Below are 18,405 nucleotides of genomic sequence, written 5' to 3'. Positions count from 1 at the left end.
AGGAACAACTGGTAACAACCAGATCATAATCACATTTATAAGCAAAATGTATAAAAACATTTGGAAATGTACTCATAAAGACAAGTGATCACTCCTGCTCTCCTATAGAATATTTCTTCATTGTTATTGTTGTTATTATTATTATTATTATTGTTGTTGTTGTTGTTGTTGTTGTTACTAAAGTGCCTTGGTGGAACTCTATTAAAAAATCACGGCAATGGGGAGATGGCAATGAATTCTTTTCAGCAGTGAGTCCTCAGTGTGGCGGCATCACTTCCTCTGGCTGGGGTGTTAGGTTCCTGTCAGCTGGCACCGAGGAACCAAACTAGCACATACACGCTACACCACATCACGTCTGATTTCTTTTTTTTCCTCCTGTGGCCTTTAATTAGCCTAAGCTATCAGCGGGACTGGCAGACCTGATTAATCAAATCTGATCCAAGCTCGGTTAGCTGGAGTCATGTAAGCATGGGATCAGGCTTCTAGCTGTCACTGCTTTAGCTGGAATTACAACCCAGGGACAATTCATTCACCTGAGGCAAATCTTAGGCCTCAGGTAATCTAAAGATGCCAGAGGTGAGCTATTATTGTGCGTGGCTCTCTGTGTGTGAAGACAAGAGTAAACCAATATGCAGTAATAGGGCTAGAACATTTCTGATCAGGTCGTCTGTTATCACAAGCAGCATAACCTTCAATTTCAATGACCCAGAAAAATAACCTCAGTTTGGTACCAGAACTGTTGAATGAGACGTTTGAATACCTCAGCTCAAAGTAAATTACTAAGTTTAAATGTTTTCCCTAAAAAAACAATACAGATACACCATTTCACATGACAGTGATATTCCAACATATTCCAAACACTATTCCACACAAATATTCCGAGGCATAAGTAAGGGAATGACACTTACAAAAAACGTAGTATTTCGCAGTATCCCAAGCTCACACTCCCCACCCTCCCTGCCCGCCCCCCCTCCCCCACCCTAAAATCTCTCTCCACATACAGGAAGCAGTCTAAAATGCTAAAATGCTAAAAACCGGTTGATGTATGTGAGAGGGAGCGTTGAGAGAAACTCACCCTGCTGTACACTCTGTCACCGGAGTGACTGTGTGGCATGGGTGATGCTGAGTGCTGGCCAGAACTTTTCACAGGGACTCTCCTGATAACATCCACGTACGACACTGGAAAGATCCCCTGCTTGTTTGTGTCGGGGATCTTTCCCTCAAACCAATTCTGATCCACTTGTCGAAGGAGAATCACTCTCTCGCCCTGTGAGATTCGAGCACAGACAATATCAGTGCCAAACGGAAAATGTAAAAGAAAACCGACTGTGGCATGTGAGCTGTTCATTTTCCACAGAGAGAAAAGTAAAGAAGTTTGGCTAAAGATACTTAAAAAAAATGCATAGAGCAAAAGTTTTGCAGACAGCTGAAAGACTATGAGTGTCTGTTGCGCGGGAAATAAACCTTGCCTTTCGCAATGACAGTTCCACATTGGTGTCAGCATTAAAGTTGTAACGAGCTACTGCCTCCCCTATCTCTCTGCTTTGGGCTGGTGGAGGAGGCCTTGCTGGTTGCTGCCTCTCTGATAGAGGAATTTTCTGAAGAGGGTGAGGGAGAGAGAGAGAGAGAGAGAGAGGGAGGGAGAGAGGGAGAGAGAGAGAGAGAGAATTAGAAATGTAAGAATAGCAATGCATGTTCAATAGATCTAATTATTTGTATGGCACGGCCAATGGAAAAAAAACCCCATTGTGATATACTCAGTGCTATTTACAAACCTCCACATAGGAAATGGGAAAGATGCCAATGCGTCCATGCTGCTCTCCTTCATACCAGTTGTTGTCAATCTGTCTCGTGATGTAAACAGTCTCCCCTTTCTTGAAGGTCAGTTCTCTGGGTTTAATAAAAAAAAAAAAAAAAAAAACGGATGAAGTTAGCAAAGGCAGTGTAGATGTATGATAAAACTATGTTAATTTACCTATCATTACATATACAGACAGTTTCTTTTATGGAAATGGTGTCCATGTGTGGTATACCATGTCAGTTGCACCCCAAACTGTCATTCATCATATTGAACTGTCTGGATAATCAACACTTGTCTAATAAAAAAAATATGTAAAAAAATATGTATATGTATGTGTGTGTTTGTGTGTGTGTATGTGTGTATATATATATATATATATATATATATATACACACACAGATACACACATACATACATACATATATATATATATACACACACACACACATACATATAGGACTGTACTACTCTGTAAAAAGTGGATATTAAAGGACCTTTGTTTATTCTAATCTATTAATTCATTTTTGAGTGGTTTACTCAAGGTTTTTTTCTTTCTTTCTTTTTTTCCTTTAAATGTTGTACTTCAACAGCATAATGTCCCACCAGAGAATCGCTGTGGACTCAACACTACAAATTCTTCTTTTTCTTCAAAATATGTGTAAACGTGAATGTGAAAATGAAGCGTGAAAATGAAAGCATACCTCATGTATTTACATATTCCAGTAAAACACACTTATTGTGCAGACCTTACAGTACTCACTTTGCTGTCTGGGCTTTGAAGTCATATATTGCTCTGGCTGGTATTTTCTGTCAGAAAACAGAAGTTTTTACATCATATTACATTGTGTGACTCGATGCCAGTTAATATCATGGCATTTAAAATAACCAGTACAATTTTCTTTCAGTCTACAAAGGACGCTGAATTACTGCTACACTGTAACGCATGCATAGATAACATCTCATATTTTTCATCGTAGCATCTACATTTTAAGCTCTGCCTCCTCTGAATGGAATGAAGGTGAATATGAAGAAGAGACCCACAGTGTAGTAGTATATATATATATAAAAAAAAAATGGGATTGTCCACAAAGAATATTTCACCAAGTTACCTCTTTGACTTCAGGTAGAGGCTTTCTGCTCTGTGGAGTGTACCGCCCTACATCGGCATATGAGTAACCTCTGGACGTGTCCTGGTCTAGAGGGAACAGAGAAGAGGAGAATGAACAAGGACAAGTTTTGCTGAGACCAAAAAAAAACAAAAAACAAACAAAAAAACCAAGCACAGCAGGGATGGGATGGGCAAACACAATGCCATGCCGGTGTCCTTTGGGGAATATCAGTGAACAAAACAGACCAAAAGAACCCCATTAAGACAACAGAAAAATGAGAGCAAATTAGGGTAGAACGATAAGATAATAAACAACAACACAAAAAAATGTATCTTTTTGACCTACAGCGCCATCTTGATGAAATAAATCTGATCTGCCTACATATCAACATCTCTCTCATCTCTTTAAAATACTCCGCTCATCTGCAGGAGCTGATTTATGCCCTGGCACTGAAAGCAGATACTCAGCGTGGTGCAAATGTATTTATAATAGTGCTCCACATATGCCCGTGCCAGCTGCCCGCAGTGCTGTGTGCTGGTTGAGAATCATCATTTACTGAGCTTGGCTTGACTTAGCTTCATGCAATATCAAATGGAGGGTTTCAATCATCAGCAAAGTGTAATCAGATATATGTTTAAAAAAGTCTTAAAAATGGAAACATATTCTGTGCCAAGTTTAGAAAATAGTCTTACATGGCATAGAATGTTCTGACAGTATAACATATGTCTCTCTGGAGGGAGAACATTTTGTGTTAAACGTACATATGTGAAGATCATCGTCCATCCAAAGCCAAAATCCCAAACCCACTTTTAGACCACATGCTTCAGCTGTTTCAGTCATGCTTCCTTAGCTATTTCTAAACATGGAAGCTTTTCCAGTTTGCATCTCCTAAGCTGCGTTTCCTTAGTGGAGAGGCTGCTTCTGCTGAGCTACATGCAAACAATAACAACAACAACAAAAATAACAACATATAGAAAACAAACTCAAAGTGAGGTAAACAAAAATCTATGACAAATTTTCTTTCAGCCACTTTCAGCCATATCATAAAACATCAAATTGTTGGAAAAACAATAATGAAACATGAACAAACACTGGATCATAATGGTGGGGAAAGAACTCAAATGGAACCGACTGGATGAAGAAACAATGGAAATGTGGACCTGGGACCTTTCATGCTTCCCTGGAATTTGTTTCTCCACCAAAACACATTCGCAAAAAAACACAGGTGGAGAACACAGGTGGTGATGGAGGTGAGAGGCAAAAGGAGAGAGACAGAGAGGTAGACAGAGAGAGCTGAAACACAAGGGGAAACACCATGGGAGTTGGGAACATGATAAATTGATGTGGAGGATCCACCTTGATAGTAGTTTTGAGAGCTCTGGTTCCTCTGGTTATTGTTGTTGTCCATGTAATGGTAGGAAGCACTGTGCGGTAGCTGTGTGTGCTCTGGTTGATAGCAGTCCTGGCTGGGCATGCCATCGGGCTGAGAGTGGTAAGAACGGTGCTGTGGCACAGGGCTTCCCCTGTGGATCGTCCGCAATGAGGAATTCCGTTCGGGAATGTCTGGGAGCAACTCCGCCAACAGCCTGTGAAGAATGCTGTTATCCGGCAGGCTGCCTCGACGTTTTTCGGCTTGAATGTGATCATAAATGTCCTTCAGGGCTGAGTCTAAGGCCTCGTACACACAGCTCTTGGATTTTGGCATATGGTTGTGCCTCTGAGGGGACATATTCTTCTTTCGGCGGAAAGGCACTGGGCTGACCAGGAAGGCAAGCTTGTTATGCCCAGACTCAGATTCCTCAACTCGCAGATGCTGTCTCCGGCCCTGTTGGGCCCTCTCGTGTTTGATCATGGTGGTAAAACGTGTGTAGGAGGCCGGACAGCGACCTTTGCAGGAGCTGACCAGTTGCCTGTTGTAATGGTGATAGTGCCCTGAACCACAGAAGCTTTCGGAGGAGGCGAAGGAACAGTGGTCGAAATCACTCTCGCTGCAGAACGAGGAGCCCTCAACTTGGAGGAAATCACTGAGATCTGACACCATGGCATCGTGGTCACTGTCATAGTCCTGATGTGTTGTAGGATGTCGCAAGTGGTCAGCGGTGACTTGGATGTGATTTGGCACATGAGCACTGATCTTGGGGTACTGTGGTCGACCTTCTGGAGGGTTCCTGGAAGGGGGGTCCTCATCCAGCAAGGACTCGATGGAAAAGCTGCGTTTCGGACTACCGCACCCTCTGGAGGTTCCCCTCGACTGCCTCTCCTCCGCCAGGTTAGGCATGGATTTAGATTTCTGAATCAAGCTCTCAAATTCTGAGATCCTATTTGGCACCATGTTCCTAGGAACTTCATTACCACAACCCTGTACGCCCAACCTCCGGTCTTTATGCTGTTCGCTTTCATACTTACGGATCCTAGCCTTGACAGAGCAAATGACTTCGGACTTAATCAGGTCCTGCCGGTTGATGTGGTGCATCCTCTTGTAGAGTTTACGAAACGCTGGTGCATCATGGTTTGTGCGATGCCTAGTCTTCTCTTTTTGGTCTTGACTGTCACTATAGTGAGATCCCTCCGGCTCCCCATTGGCTATAAGGGAGCCGGCGCTCTCTGAACGAATCTGAACTCCCCCTGCCCTCCCTGGCTCATCAGACAGCAGGTCATCACAGCTCCAGGATTTGAGTTTAGGAGATGTAGTCTCTTCTCCATTGACCAGGATTTCTGTGGTTTTTTGGTCTTCCTGCCAGCCGTTTGTAAGGCAGGAAGAGTTCTCTGAGCCAGAGGGCGTTACAGTATTGCTGCCAGTTTTTTGGTTTTCATTCTGATAGGTGGATACTGATTCAACTGAGGTATCATGGTTAGGACTTGAACAATTTACATGTGCTGAATACATATTGCTAAATTCCCCACCTTAGATATCCACCAAAAGCAGCATGGTAAGAGAAAAATATGAGAAGATATTAACACGCCATTGGCCCAAGGTGGATTAATTACAACCAGGAGGAAAAGTGGAAAAAGCTAACACATCCTGCATAACACTCTCTTTTTGGAAGCACAAGAAGCAACTGGCATGCTAAAGAATTAGGCATGATAGTAATGGCTAAATAATTCATTCAATTTATTAATGCTAAAGAAGACCATTAAAAAAAAATACAGCTTTTACCACGCTTAATGGAAGAAAATATAAACTGTCGGTTAACTTTTCCCCCTGATTAAATTCACAGTTTTTCCATGCATAATTTACAAGTGGAGACCACTGGCTGTTTGACATATACTTACCTTTAGATCTGGTGGGGGTGGAGGAGGAGGAGGAACTGCTGAGCGGTTTTCTCTGGGGATGGCTGGCCCTAGGAGGCTCTGCTGCATGGAGAGAGGTCTGGGTAACACTTAGACTACTCTGGGGTCTGGACTGAGTAGCCAATGGCTCTGACTTCCGTCTCTTCCTGTTATCACTGGCAGAACTGTGGGCAAAGGTGACAAATATCATTGCGTTTACACTGAGAGACAAAAAACAATGACTCCACTGTGTTTCTCAACTGATTATTGTGGGCCCGCCGTTCTATAACATTTCTTATTAATCTCATAACATTTACTGGCAATACCTGCCTTGATCTGGGGACTTGGAAAAGGCTCTGTGTAGACCTCTACCTGCTTTGTCACTAGGTAATTTTGGATATAACTGTGACTATTACAGTCAATTATATTAGGCCCATATGCACAGATCCCTTCTGTTTGAGCTCATTACAAGCACAAGTGACTTTGTCAGTTAAAGGCTTAACGATCTGTAGACAGTCTAATCAGATGTGCCGGTGGTGAACTAAACTAAAAAGGCATTATCAAACTGAAAATTGATTTAAAGTGCAAAAAATCACTATAAAGGAAAAGACTGTGAGGATCTGAATTTAAAGTATCAAAATTATAACCATTGTGTACACAGAAACATGTTTAACAGAAACAGAAATCAAGTTATGCCCCTTGCTATTTCTCACAGATCTCAGATACATCCACAAAAAAAGGTTTTCAGTTTAGAATGAAAACCCAATGTGAGTATGAATGCTCATGTCACACAAAAGAAAATACTGCAGGTCAGCACATAGAACCAGGGTGGAGACGACCATGACAGGGGCCTGATAGGGGCAGACTGCTGGAGGGTGGCTGAGGGGAGTGTCCAGAGACATAGATTCATGCAGATATGACAACCCACAAGGACAAGGCAAATGCAGCTGTCCTACTGTCCACACCCCTCCTCAGCTACACTGACAAGGAGCTTTGTGACAGACTCCAGAGAACTTAATCTGAATGTACTGAACTAGTAATCTGAGCGGTCAAAAACATTAAAACTGTAAAAAGTGGTATTCAAAAAAACACTTTAAATATGCTTTAAATATGTGATTAAACTGACTTACCTTGATGGGCTGTCAAGGTTCCTCTCTACAGGAGTCTGGTAAAGGGAGGTCTGAAAGAGAACAAGATCAAAGAGCAAAGTGATTCCTTTTTTCAGCGATCAACTCTTCACCCTTTCTTTCAGTAAAAGAAAAGTTCAGTGGTTCTCTGCATTTAAAATGACAAAACTTCTTTGATGTATGGTCCAAATTCCAAATCCCATTTAAAATAAAATTTGGTTGAATTCTTGGTTTTGTTGCCTTGATATAAAAAGGCTATCCTTCAGCAGACTGAGTCTCTCCCATAATAGCCAGGTAGGGGTCACTCACAAGCATTTCAATGTCAAACAAGGCTGGGAACTCCTTATACGCATGGCTGAAGTAGATAATCATTTTCTCCCTGACTGAAACTAGGCTGTGGCTAATCCAGGGAAGCTCTCCTTTCTTGCAGCAGCTCTCTCCAGATCATTTTTTAACCCTCTTTAAAAGTAGCCTGTGTTCGCGGTGCCCAAGATGCCTCCTTACTGCGACACTTCAGGGGACAGGAAACCTAAATACAGTCCGAAGTGACAGTCGCTTCACGAGGAGGCTCTTAATTGGGCTGCAAAGCTCTCCCAGCAATTTTAAGCAGTTCTCGGTATGGTTTTACTGCTGCCTTCCAACCATAACTGCCATTGTAACCGCCCCTCAGAACAGTCTTCTCACTGTTCAACAGCAGAAATGAAATTCCATGTCATCAGAGATTTCCTTTCTCATCTGTGTAGACGCTTAAAAATTCTTTATTCATCGTTATAAATCTGATACAAGTTAACAGCTCCACTAAAAATCCAACAAAAGATTTTTAACAATTTGAGTTAAAGGAGGAAAAAAAGAAGATAGAGTTGGTACAAGGGATGTAGTTATAATCTAATTGCCTTATGAACTAATTGTTTTGTGCAATTATTTCACAAACAGCATTCATTAAGGATCTTACTCAAAGAACTGGTGCATACTATCCATTAACAAAGGAGCTAACTATTTCCATGAGGCAGAGTTGTAAGCAAACTATTTTTACTAGAAGAAAAAAATCCTGAGTGAAACCTGATATGTCATATGATCTTTAAAGAAGCACGTCCACAGGTTTGTGGCTTTCTCTGACCACCCTGAAAGGACACAGAGACTGTCTGATGTACATAGTTTTGTCTCACAGCAACAGAGACAGCAACTGAACAACCAAATCCATAAGACAAAGCCAAAGGCGTGAGTTTTGTGTATGTGTATGCGTGCCGGTTACTTCAGAAAAGCAAAGTAGTGAATGAGGGAAAATAATGACTATGTTGTGGAAATGTACATCATTTGTTTGTCAGTAATGTAATATGCGGGACAAATGAGAAGTTGTGATAAATGTATGACAGCAGGATGACATCTTGGGAGGAAAAGAGTGATAGAAACCTTTAAAGAGGGTCTAAAGACTTAGAACTACTGTCATTATCCTAAAATCAATTCCCTCACAAATTACCTCATTCATTCATTATCTCGCTACTTCACTCAATCATTAGCCTGCTCACTCATGAACCTACTAAACTCACTACCTGAATCAGTCATTACCTCACTACCTTATCACCTGCCTCCTACACTCAGCCATTATCTCAGTCACTCATTACCACAGTCCCTTACTCACTCACAATCTCAATCACTCATTCCCTCAATAGCTCTCCGCCTCACTCATTACCTCATTATCTCACACCCTCAGTACCTCACTACCTCACTCAGTCATTACATCACTACCCCACTAACTCAATACCTCACTCACTAATGACCTTAGTACCTAAATCACTCACTCCTTCACTGCCTCACTCACTCACGACTTCACTCATTCAGTACCTCATTACCTCCCTCAGTCATTACATCACTACCCCACTGACTCAATACCTCACTCACTAATGACCTTACTACCTCAATCACTCACTCCTTCACTGCCTCACTCACTCACGACTTCACTCATTCAGTACCTCACTACCTCACTCAGTCATTACATCACTACCCCACTAACTCAATACCTCACTCACTAATGACCTTACTACCTCACTCACTCATTACCTCAGTACGGATTCTGGGTGAGCTTTCTGGATAAAGTTCCAGCCGTTTTTTAGGAGGCTTGTGTCAGAGGATGTGGGAAACAGGAGGAAGAGTTCAGATGGCGTCATGGCAAAGAGAAGGGAGGAAAAAGTTCCATGAGTAACAGAAGCGGACAGAAGTACCAAGAGAGGTCAAGTTCTCAGAACTTAGCACACGGCATGCTAAAAAAAACACACCAGCAAACCAGACCACAAACACATGTACGTACACACACATTAGTAGACTAGCTCAGCCAACCACTGTACACATCACCCAAACTCTTCAAAACAAACAGTGGTACCACTTTTTACAAAATGAAGGGCATGAAAACAGTATATGGAACGAAACTACGTGGATCGTGCAGACATAACTGCAATAAACCATCTATGGTACATCAATTGTACATTTAAATAGCTACAGGTAACTGCTAAGATAAAGGAAACACCAACACGAAGTGGTTTAATAAGGTATTGGGTGAGCAATTCAGGTTAAATGCACTTTCTACAAGAATCTGAAACTCTCCTGAAGGGATACAACACTGTTCAACCACATGATATTACATCATTTGTTGTTTTGTGGATGGTGGTAGAGAATGCAATCTCAGGCCCCAGCATCTTTAAAGAGAGCTCGGTCAGGTCAAGATCTGGTTTCTGAGATGTCAATGGTTTATGAAGTTTTCACAGTCATCAAACCATTCGATGACCCCCTATGCCCTGTGGATGGCAACAATGTCATTCAGGAAAAGACCACTTCCATCAGGACAGATATGCTTCACCACAGGATGAGGGTGGTCATTCAGAATGGCTGTGTTTACATTTCCCTCTACAGTGTTGAGTGAGCCTGGACCATGCCTTGGTAAATGAACTTTACATCACAGACATGTATGAGACATAAACACACATGAAAGCAACTGGACCACAACAGAGCCACCAGAACCCCACAGCACGGAAGAAAAGCAGTCAGGTGGTTTTCATTTGGAGTACGCCACATGACCATTCATCTACTTCAAGGATGATGGCTGACCGATCTAACCACACGACTCTTTCTCCATTGCTCCCCATTTACAAATGTGTATTTTAGCCATAGTGACAGTTTACTTACCAGAGCTTAACAGCACTCTCTGTCCATATTGTAGATATTTATAGCCATTGGACTGTGAGTTGTTCCTTGGTTTTAACTTACATCTTGAGCCAATGCACAGACAGTAAATTCAAGTATGTATCGTAATCCATAGCTGCCCCTAACTGATGATGTCCTTCCCCTTGACTTTAACTGCAACATCATCTTAGACGCTGTTCCTCAAAAATCATCATTACATTGTGAAGATTTTGTCACTGAAACTCCTTCCATGTGTGGAGCAACAATCACCTCTCTTCTTCACACCATGGTAACCAAAATAATGGGCAAATGGACCCATCCAACATTCTCGTACATAATGACCCTATGCATGATGGGATGTTGGTTGCTTAATAAACTGTAGTAAGAACTGTTAACTAAAGTTTCTTGTTTTCAGATTACTTCATGTCCCTGTCTTGCTCAAGTGTTTCCTTTATCAGGACAGTTACCTGTGTGTCTCATTAGCTTTTTCACCAAAGTTATTACACAACAGTGACTGTTCACCGTATGTTGGGCACAAAACTCTTTCTCAGAATACAAATGTTCATTATTAAGTGCGCAGGACACAGGTACAAAGCAGTCACACTGTTTTATTACTCAGGAGACTAAAATGTTGGAAGAAGGGAAGTAAAATGTGAGGTTAGTTTGAATGACCCAAAATCTGTGTGTGCATCCTTCTTCATTCACTAACTATATCCACTGTGTGCATGTTTTTATCTCTCCTTTCCAACCAGCTATTTCAGATCTAATTACAGCAGTGTGCTACACACAATACAACGTTGCCATAGGCGGCTTCACATCAACACTAGTGCCATGCTAACTATACTCAGTGAGCCACACTGTTACTGTACAAAGTGCTCATAGCCATGCATTTCTGTTCAGTGCTGATCTAGGATCAGTTTCCAAAACCAATTTCACTGAGATCTGATAACCGTACAAATTTACAAACTGACCTTAGATCAGTCTGAGAGCAGAGTAGGCCTGAGTGAGGGAGGGAGGGAGATACCACTCTCTACCGGCTGCACTTACCGGCCGTCCGAACTCCAGCTCTGAAAAGAACTTATACCAGGGCTCATTCACTAAATCTAACTCATCTGGATTTAAAGTACTCATCTGAAGCAGAAATCCAGAGAGAGAGAGGGAGAGAGAGAGAGAGGGGGAAGAATGAAAAGAAGGGAACATGAGGAGGGGTAACCATGGTAGTGTGACAATCAGAAGAGTTTACATTTAAAAAAAGAATGGAACATGATGGAGAGAACCAAAGAGGACTGTGGGTAAACACAATGCCTGTAATGGCTACCAGTTACTGTTAAAATTAAGACAGTCATCTCACATCTTCTCAACAAGAGGATTACAGGAGTGATCATATTATTTCCCAGGGCACATTAACACAGCATGGTATGATACTGAATATGCAACATAGCATTCTAAATACACTGCCTCTATTTAAACAGCAGAGGGCAGTAGCACATTGTGTGCATTGCTCAGGTCTCCAAAAACACTAAAACTAGCGTCTCCAAAACCTGTCTTACTCTTCACAATTTATGCATCACTTAAAGCCATCTCAGGCTCTATCAGAGACTAATATTTACTTTATGACCTGTGTCCGAGAGTTAAGATGTTATTAAGTGTAGAAAGAAGCGTTATCTCTCCTTAACATCTTTCTGAACGTTGTGGAATTCGGCTCGTCCCTGAAGCTGGGCTGTGCTTTCATTGTGAATACAACACTTTAATGAATAATCAGACGCTGTCTCACTGACAAGACTGATTGCCTCTGGCTTTGGTAGTGCACACAGATGGGCTAATCGATTGCTTTTCAACACCATCTGGTACTTTGACTTGGGAAGAGCGTCTTGATGAGGGAATCAATACAGCTTCAGCACACACATTGTAAATTATACTACTGTAAGTAGACTTGACTAAACAAACAAGCAAATAAATAAAATAACAACGCTAAGCAATCAATAACTTCCTACCTCAAAGTACTGCAAGTACTACTCAACACAAGATGTTGAGTTTGAATCGCAGAGTCGGATGTGTAGAATACGCATTCCCTTCTTAGTACATGAATATGAATATGCTATGCCTCCAAAAACATACATGTTTTCATTCTTTCTTTCTTTAAAGGCACGAAAGTGATGGAGAGGTAAAGACATAACCCAAAGCAAACCACTTACCGCCCTCTCCTGTTCCAGAATGGACGACTTCCCAGGTTCATAGTCAAAGATACTTCTGGGCTCTGCTCGGTATCTCCGAGTGTCCACTTTTCTGTCGGGAGGGCCCCATTCATTCCTTCCAGCACAAACAAAAGATCACGAGATGCAGGGGGGGGAAAAAAACTGTTTGCTGTCTTTTCAAATCCACACAAATTCACTGGCTTAGGGGCTTCTGAAACAGAGTGGTTGCAGCTGCGGCTAAGACGCGGGCCGGAAATCTATAGTGTCTCAGACACAGCTGCACGATCGGTGTGAACTGCTTCATGCCTACATTTGCTGGGAATAAGCATCACACCTTCTGTCTTTGAACTTACAGAATGTGTTCAAGCTGTAAGCGTTTGTGTAGATTCGCAAAGTGTGGAGTGAAAGAGTCAAGTGGAAGTCTGGATTATGAGCTGTTTCTTGTTCAGTTAACCTAACACTTCACACCACAATAGTAATAAGAGAGGATGTAGGAGAGAGAGAGAGAGAGAGAGAGAGTGAGAGAGAGAGAGAGAGAGAGAGAGAGAGAGAGAGAGAGAGAGAGAGAGAGTCAGAGAGGGAGAGGATGCTCACGTGTCCACTGTGCCGCTGCGGTCGCTCTGGCGGCTGTCCCGGTCGTGTGTTCTGGGCGGGGCTTGCGTGGTGGGCGGTGCTGGTGAAGGGGACAGTGACGGAGAGGCACTGGACTCTCTGAAGGAATACGTGCCGTTGTCAGAGGTGCTTTTAGTCAGAGGCCTGTACGTGTGGGTCTGGGGCGCGGGATGAGCCTGGGCTGGCTTTGGTGGACCCTGCTTTTCTGTACGAAAAGACAAAGTCAAAAACCAACCACGTGGAGGCGACATGCCCATAGAGTCTCTGTCACACTTAAGAAACAAATGTAATTTATTATTTACATTTTACGGCATTGTTTCTGAGTAACGTGACATGTAAACAAATGGTAGCTATCTTGAAGTTTATCATTCCTAGCATATTCCGAGTAACACGAAAGTACTGCACCTCCATTTTGCCAATTGCTTACATGAATAAAAATGACCACTATAACACGCTACACACACTTACACATTACAGATACTGACAATAAGACTAGGTATCATACCAGTGTTTGTATATGGATAGGTGGCATTGCGGTTGCCCGTGTATTCAGTTTCTGTGAAAAAAAACAGAACACACCACATCTGTCAACACTGGCTTACCCATACAAATGATGTGAAATAAAGAACAGCTTTAAGTCGATTGTGCAAACCAACTAATTAGTGAGGTTTAAGAAGCTTTAAGCTGTAGAATAATTAAAAGGCCATAATGAAACCAGAGGTCAAGGTGAGATGTCATTCTTATTCAGCATCTCTGATCCTTTGACCTCTCTAATCTCTGGTTTAGCTCCGACAGTTGTTATGCTAAATCTGCACAGTCAGCTTCTGGTAATGATGTGCTTTTAATCCACAGCCTGCTGAGTAGCGCTAGCTTTCGTCGACACCCCTTCCTCCGGTCATATCCCTCTCTCTCTCTGCATGCACCAGTTGCACTCTTTGGTATCTTTCATCATGTAGTACACTGTAATTGTTGCTTATGCCAACAAAGGTCTGTGCAGGTGCAGGGGAACACAAATCACTGGACTTTTTTCTGATGTTTCAGTAGCGCTATATGAAGATCTCAATACACATACACATGTACACACACTCATATGTATGTATGTATATCAGAGTGTATGTCAGAATAACACTGTGGTTCCAACTTGGTATACAGCAAATGTTTATAATATATATAAGTCAACTAAAACAAATAAATTAATAAATATATAGACGCCGTATATACTCTCTCTACATATATACACTATTTCTTTGGGCTTACCTGGTTTAGGGACCACATGAATCTGCTTGAACATGGTTTTGTACCAGTCTTTTGGCCTGTCCACTGTCTAAAGTTAGAAACACAGTTCAAACATAAACAACCGAACAGACATTTCGTTTTTGTGGCTACATAGTCTAAACATCAGCTTACACTGATCCATTCACATAAAACCAAAAGGTCCACTGTTCTTCCCCGCAGACCTGTCACTAGTGTTGACCTGGGCATGCTCTGTTTCCGGAGGCTAAATAAAACCCACCCTGGGAAGGAGTAAGCTATTTAGCATCCAAACCACGATTCCAGAGAAAGCCAATATCAGATCGCCTGAGACAAAGTGAACATTAAAGCAATAAGGAGATCCCTTACAGGCAAAAAGCTTTCTCCATTTGTTTTCATACGACTTGAGAAAGAAAGCAAACATTCTGGCTTCCAAATAAGTCTCTCTCTTTCTAACTGCAGTACATATTACATTCTGAAACATCCACGACTCTCAGTCCCTTTATAGATATTCTATTTGGTTATATTTTGAGTTCAATTCAGGGGATTAAACACAGACAGCATTTTTTTTTGTAACAGGCTAAACGCACCATATGTCACACATGCCAGCCACTCTCCAAAAGCTATCAGCATTATAGCCTTGCTGCACAACTCTGCATAAAAATCCCAGTCTCGCTCTAATCCAGCCTCCGGCATAAGAACAGAGTGGGCATAAAACCAGACAATGGAAGGGTTATATCAGCACAAAAAACCCTATGGAGCCGATAATCCGGAAGCGTGTGCTCACCGTTCGGATAGCGATGGGGATGCCAGACTCGTCCACCGGGCCTATGCCAGGGTAGTGTGGGGCTTTGCCCGCAGACCCTCTCCGTTCCTCCTCCGGTGTTCGGGTGGGTGTAACTGAACCCAGGCTGTTGAGGCTTGGGCTGCTGGTCTCTGTGGCTGCGGAGACAAAGACAAGATCAGGTCGGGGAGTTTGAGTTTGATAGATTGACTTTCCGACCAATCGCCGCACCCATGTCAGTCGAAGTTAAAGAAGCCCGCAGCCGGCCGCTATTCCCCTCTCAGGTGTGGATTATAGTCCAAGCATCGGGCGAATGAGTCAATCTCGTGAAAAGCGCTCTCCGTAATCCAAAGCATCCCCACGGAAAAATCACGAGCACAAAAAAGAAATCTGCCAGTCAGAGTTTCTCACAGGGCTGGCGAGTAACGCGAGCCGGATCCTTCCGGAAAGAGGGAGAGACCCACAACAAAAGCTCTTATTCAGTAACAATAGGGAACCTCACGCACACATGCACACTCAGACATGTTAATCCCAATGACTCCGCCCCTTGTTCCCGCTAAAACACTACATCACTCAGATTTGCTCTTAATCTCCGTCACTTGCTGCTTGGGATTAGAGAGATCATTGGACATAGACTCAAAAGAGCCCAGAATCAATGAGGTGGCATCACGTGCCTGATATAAGGACCCTGTCGTGCACAAAGGCAGGGACCACACTCTCTGTGTTAGTGCTACATCACGTCAGTAAGTCCTCTGAATGTTTAAGGGCCAATACATTGACAGCTGCGGCTGTGTTCCTGCTGCTCTGGGCTACGCTGTGTCTCCCTGAGAAGACCGATCAGTTACACTGCGGAATTCTGGGAACTCAAGTGGAGGCCAGTAGCAAGAATATAGCCAACAATAAACAAGCATTCTGTGGGCTGGGATTTATGTAGTAAAAAAAAAAAAAAAGTTTAAAAGAAGACTAACAGGCTTAAAAAAAAACAACAAAACAAATGAATATTAAAATAAATAATAAAACTGAAAAAGCAAATAAATATCAGTATTTGTGTTCAGTCAAGCAACACCTTAAAGAAAACACTGTCATGCTACACACAGAGTCAGACAGAGTTGGAATTTGGGCATTGACACTCAAATCAACACATGAATCCACAGTCAAGCAGAGTTTTGCGTGTCTGTGTAAGTTTTGTCGTTTTGTGTTGTCAGAAAACCGCATGTGAAGTCGTTCTGCCGTTTAATACTCACCGCTGCTCCTGCCCGACTGTACGTTAGAGAGACTGGTGCCCAGTGAGGGAGGGGGAGGGTATGTAGATGGAGAGTAAGACCTCTGGAGGTGACTATGAGGACTCCCTGCCACACCCAAATTTCCATTTACCGTCATCTGTCCCTGTGTGCGGACGAAAAAAAGAACAAAAGGGTACACGCCCATAAGCTTACTGAACAGACAGACAGTAAGTCACCTAAATATTTAGTGTAAGACACGTTTTATCAGAAATGTTTATGTTCTGAACTAAGTATTTGAGACTGCATTAGTCTTTCTAGACAGAGTTACAAAGAGTTATCCTCTTTTGTTAAAAGAGTGTTAAATATACAGTAGATGTAAACAGGACAAAAACGTGACAGGAGTTATTGACAAGCAGCAGAAACTGTCAATAAAAACAGGATCTTCTGTGGAGTAGTCATTAGTTGGCAGAGAAAGATAACAAGAAACACGGGCCATATGCATTCTTGTCAGACACAGAAGTAAACATCACTGTGGAGAGATTAAGAGATTACTCGAAAAAAAAAAAAAAATGCAGTTTTAGTGATGTGATTAAATATGGCTTTACAGGCTAAGGCTCTACATAGAAAATACACTTTTGAGGAAAGGATAGGGAGACAGGTTACGATTCAAGAAAAGAGCTGCAAAGAGACCAGACACCGATCGCAGTAACGGAGCTTTTGTTAGATTTTGTGTCTCATAGCAACTGCTGTTAGTAGGAAGTCTTACGAAAAGCCATGGTCTCATCTTGAACAAATGGTAGTTCACATGACACAGAATCAGCACAGTTTTGAGGGATTCTTTGACTTGACACAAGACTGTAAGGTGAGAGAGAGTGTTAATGTAGACGCTGCGTAAAGGCCATGGGATCACCTCAAAGAATGTCAACACAAGAGCAAGGGAAGTGATGTCATTAAAACCTTTTTTTGAGAACATGAATACAGAGAAGAAAAAAAAAGAGGGTGAGTGTCGGGAAACGGGCGTAAAACACAGAGGACAAAGTCTGACTTTTTGTCTGTGTATTCGGCCCCGCGGGGTTTGCAAAGAGATAAGGGAGGACAAAAGAGAGTGTGAGATACAAAGAAAGGTGGAGAACAATCAGTTAAAAGAATAAAAGTGGACTTAGAACGACAGACAGAGAGAGAGGGAGAGTGTGAAAGAGAGAGGGACCAAACTCGCTGTGGAAAGGAGAGCAGGATTTAAAAAAAAAAAAAGTCTTTACAAAGTGAAGCTTGAGAGGAATGAGGGCTCTTTGAAACAAAGGAATATTTCAGGAGAGAATAAGCGAACGCTTTGGAGAGAGTGAGGTGGAGTATTTCGGAAGAGAGAGAGTGACAGTGGCTAGAAGCTGGAGGATAGTTACATTAGCAGTAGCGACGGCGCCGGTTAGCGTAGCAAGCTCAGTCAGCGCGCTCATCTGACTGAGGGTGGGGGAGGGGCTTTCAGACTCCGCCTCCGTGTCAACGCCAAAGACTCTCAGCTCCTCCAGCAGGGCTGTGGAGGCTTCGCTCTGCGTCCTAGATGAACAGCGGCTGTGCCCGGGGGCCAGCCGAGAATCCGGGGACGGGGAAGGACAGCCAGGGGAGGGGACCCTGGGGGGTACATCGGTAGTGTGTGGGGAAGCGAAATCAGGAGAGAGATGGATCCTGTTAGGGAGTGTCTGCACGGCCGGCGGAGATCCGGGCGAAGGCTGTCTTTGAGTGGGCGGGGCCTCAGGCTGAGTGACGGATAGAGAAGTGACGAATAAGTCACAGTGGTCTTCAAAGAGGTAGAAACTATGAGAATGTTCTGGATGAGTGTGTGTTAGATGTATGATGACACA

General features: G+C 42.7%; 1 protein-coding gene across 1 annotated transcript in view; it reads right to left on the bottom strand.

Moving 5' to 3' along the window:
* sorbs2b (sorbin and SH3 domain containing 2b) overlaps positions 1-18,405 on the bottom strand; it is a 53,913-nt gene that overhangs the window by 6,457 nt on the left and 29,051 nt on the right. The window contains exons 8-24 of the mRNA XM_030765574.1: positions 17,947-18,300; positions 16,571-16,709; positions 15,327-15,481; positions 14,546-14,612; positions 13,794-13,844; positions 13,271-13,514; positions 12,677-12,791; positions 11,529-11,612; positions 9,366-9,422; positions 7,311-7,360; positions 6,184-6,365; positions 4,267-5,814; positions 2,911-2,996; positions 2,562-2,608; positions 1,776-1,890; positions 1,470-1,598; positions 1,076-1,267 (exon numbers count right to left, since the gene is read on the bottom strand). Coding sequence (XP_030621434.1) covers positions 1,076-1,267; positions 1,470-1,598; positions 1,776-1,890; positions 2,562-2,608; positions 2,911-2,996; positions 4,267-5,814; positions 6,184-6,365; positions 7,311-7,360; positions 9,366-9,422; positions 11,529-11,612; positions 12,677-12,791; positions 13,271-13,514; positions 13,794-13,844; positions 14,546-14,612; positions 15,327-15,481; positions 16,571-16,709; positions 17,947-18,300 — 3,615 coding nt within the window. The remainder of the gene's footprint in view (positions 1-1,075; positions 1,268-1,469; positions 1,599-1,775; positions 1,891-2,561; positions 2,609-2,910; positions 2,997-4,266; positions 5,815-6,183; positions 6,366-7,310; positions 7,361-9,365; positions 9,423-11,528; positions 11,613-12,676; positions 12,792-13,270; positions 13,515-13,793; positions 13,845-14,545; positions 14,613-15,326; positions 15,482-16,570; positions 16,710-17,946; positions 18,301-18,405) is intronic.

Source organism: Chanos chanos, chromosome 2 (genome assembly GCF_902362185.1).
Source record: "Chanos chanos chromosome 2, fChaCha1.1, whole genome shotgun sequence".
NCBI lineage: Eukaryota > Metazoa > Chordata > Actinopteri > Gonorynchiformes > Chanidae > Chanos > Chanos chanos.
Note: the sequence above shows the minus strand (reverse complement) of the source record. Positions and strands in the feature narration are given on the sequence as shown.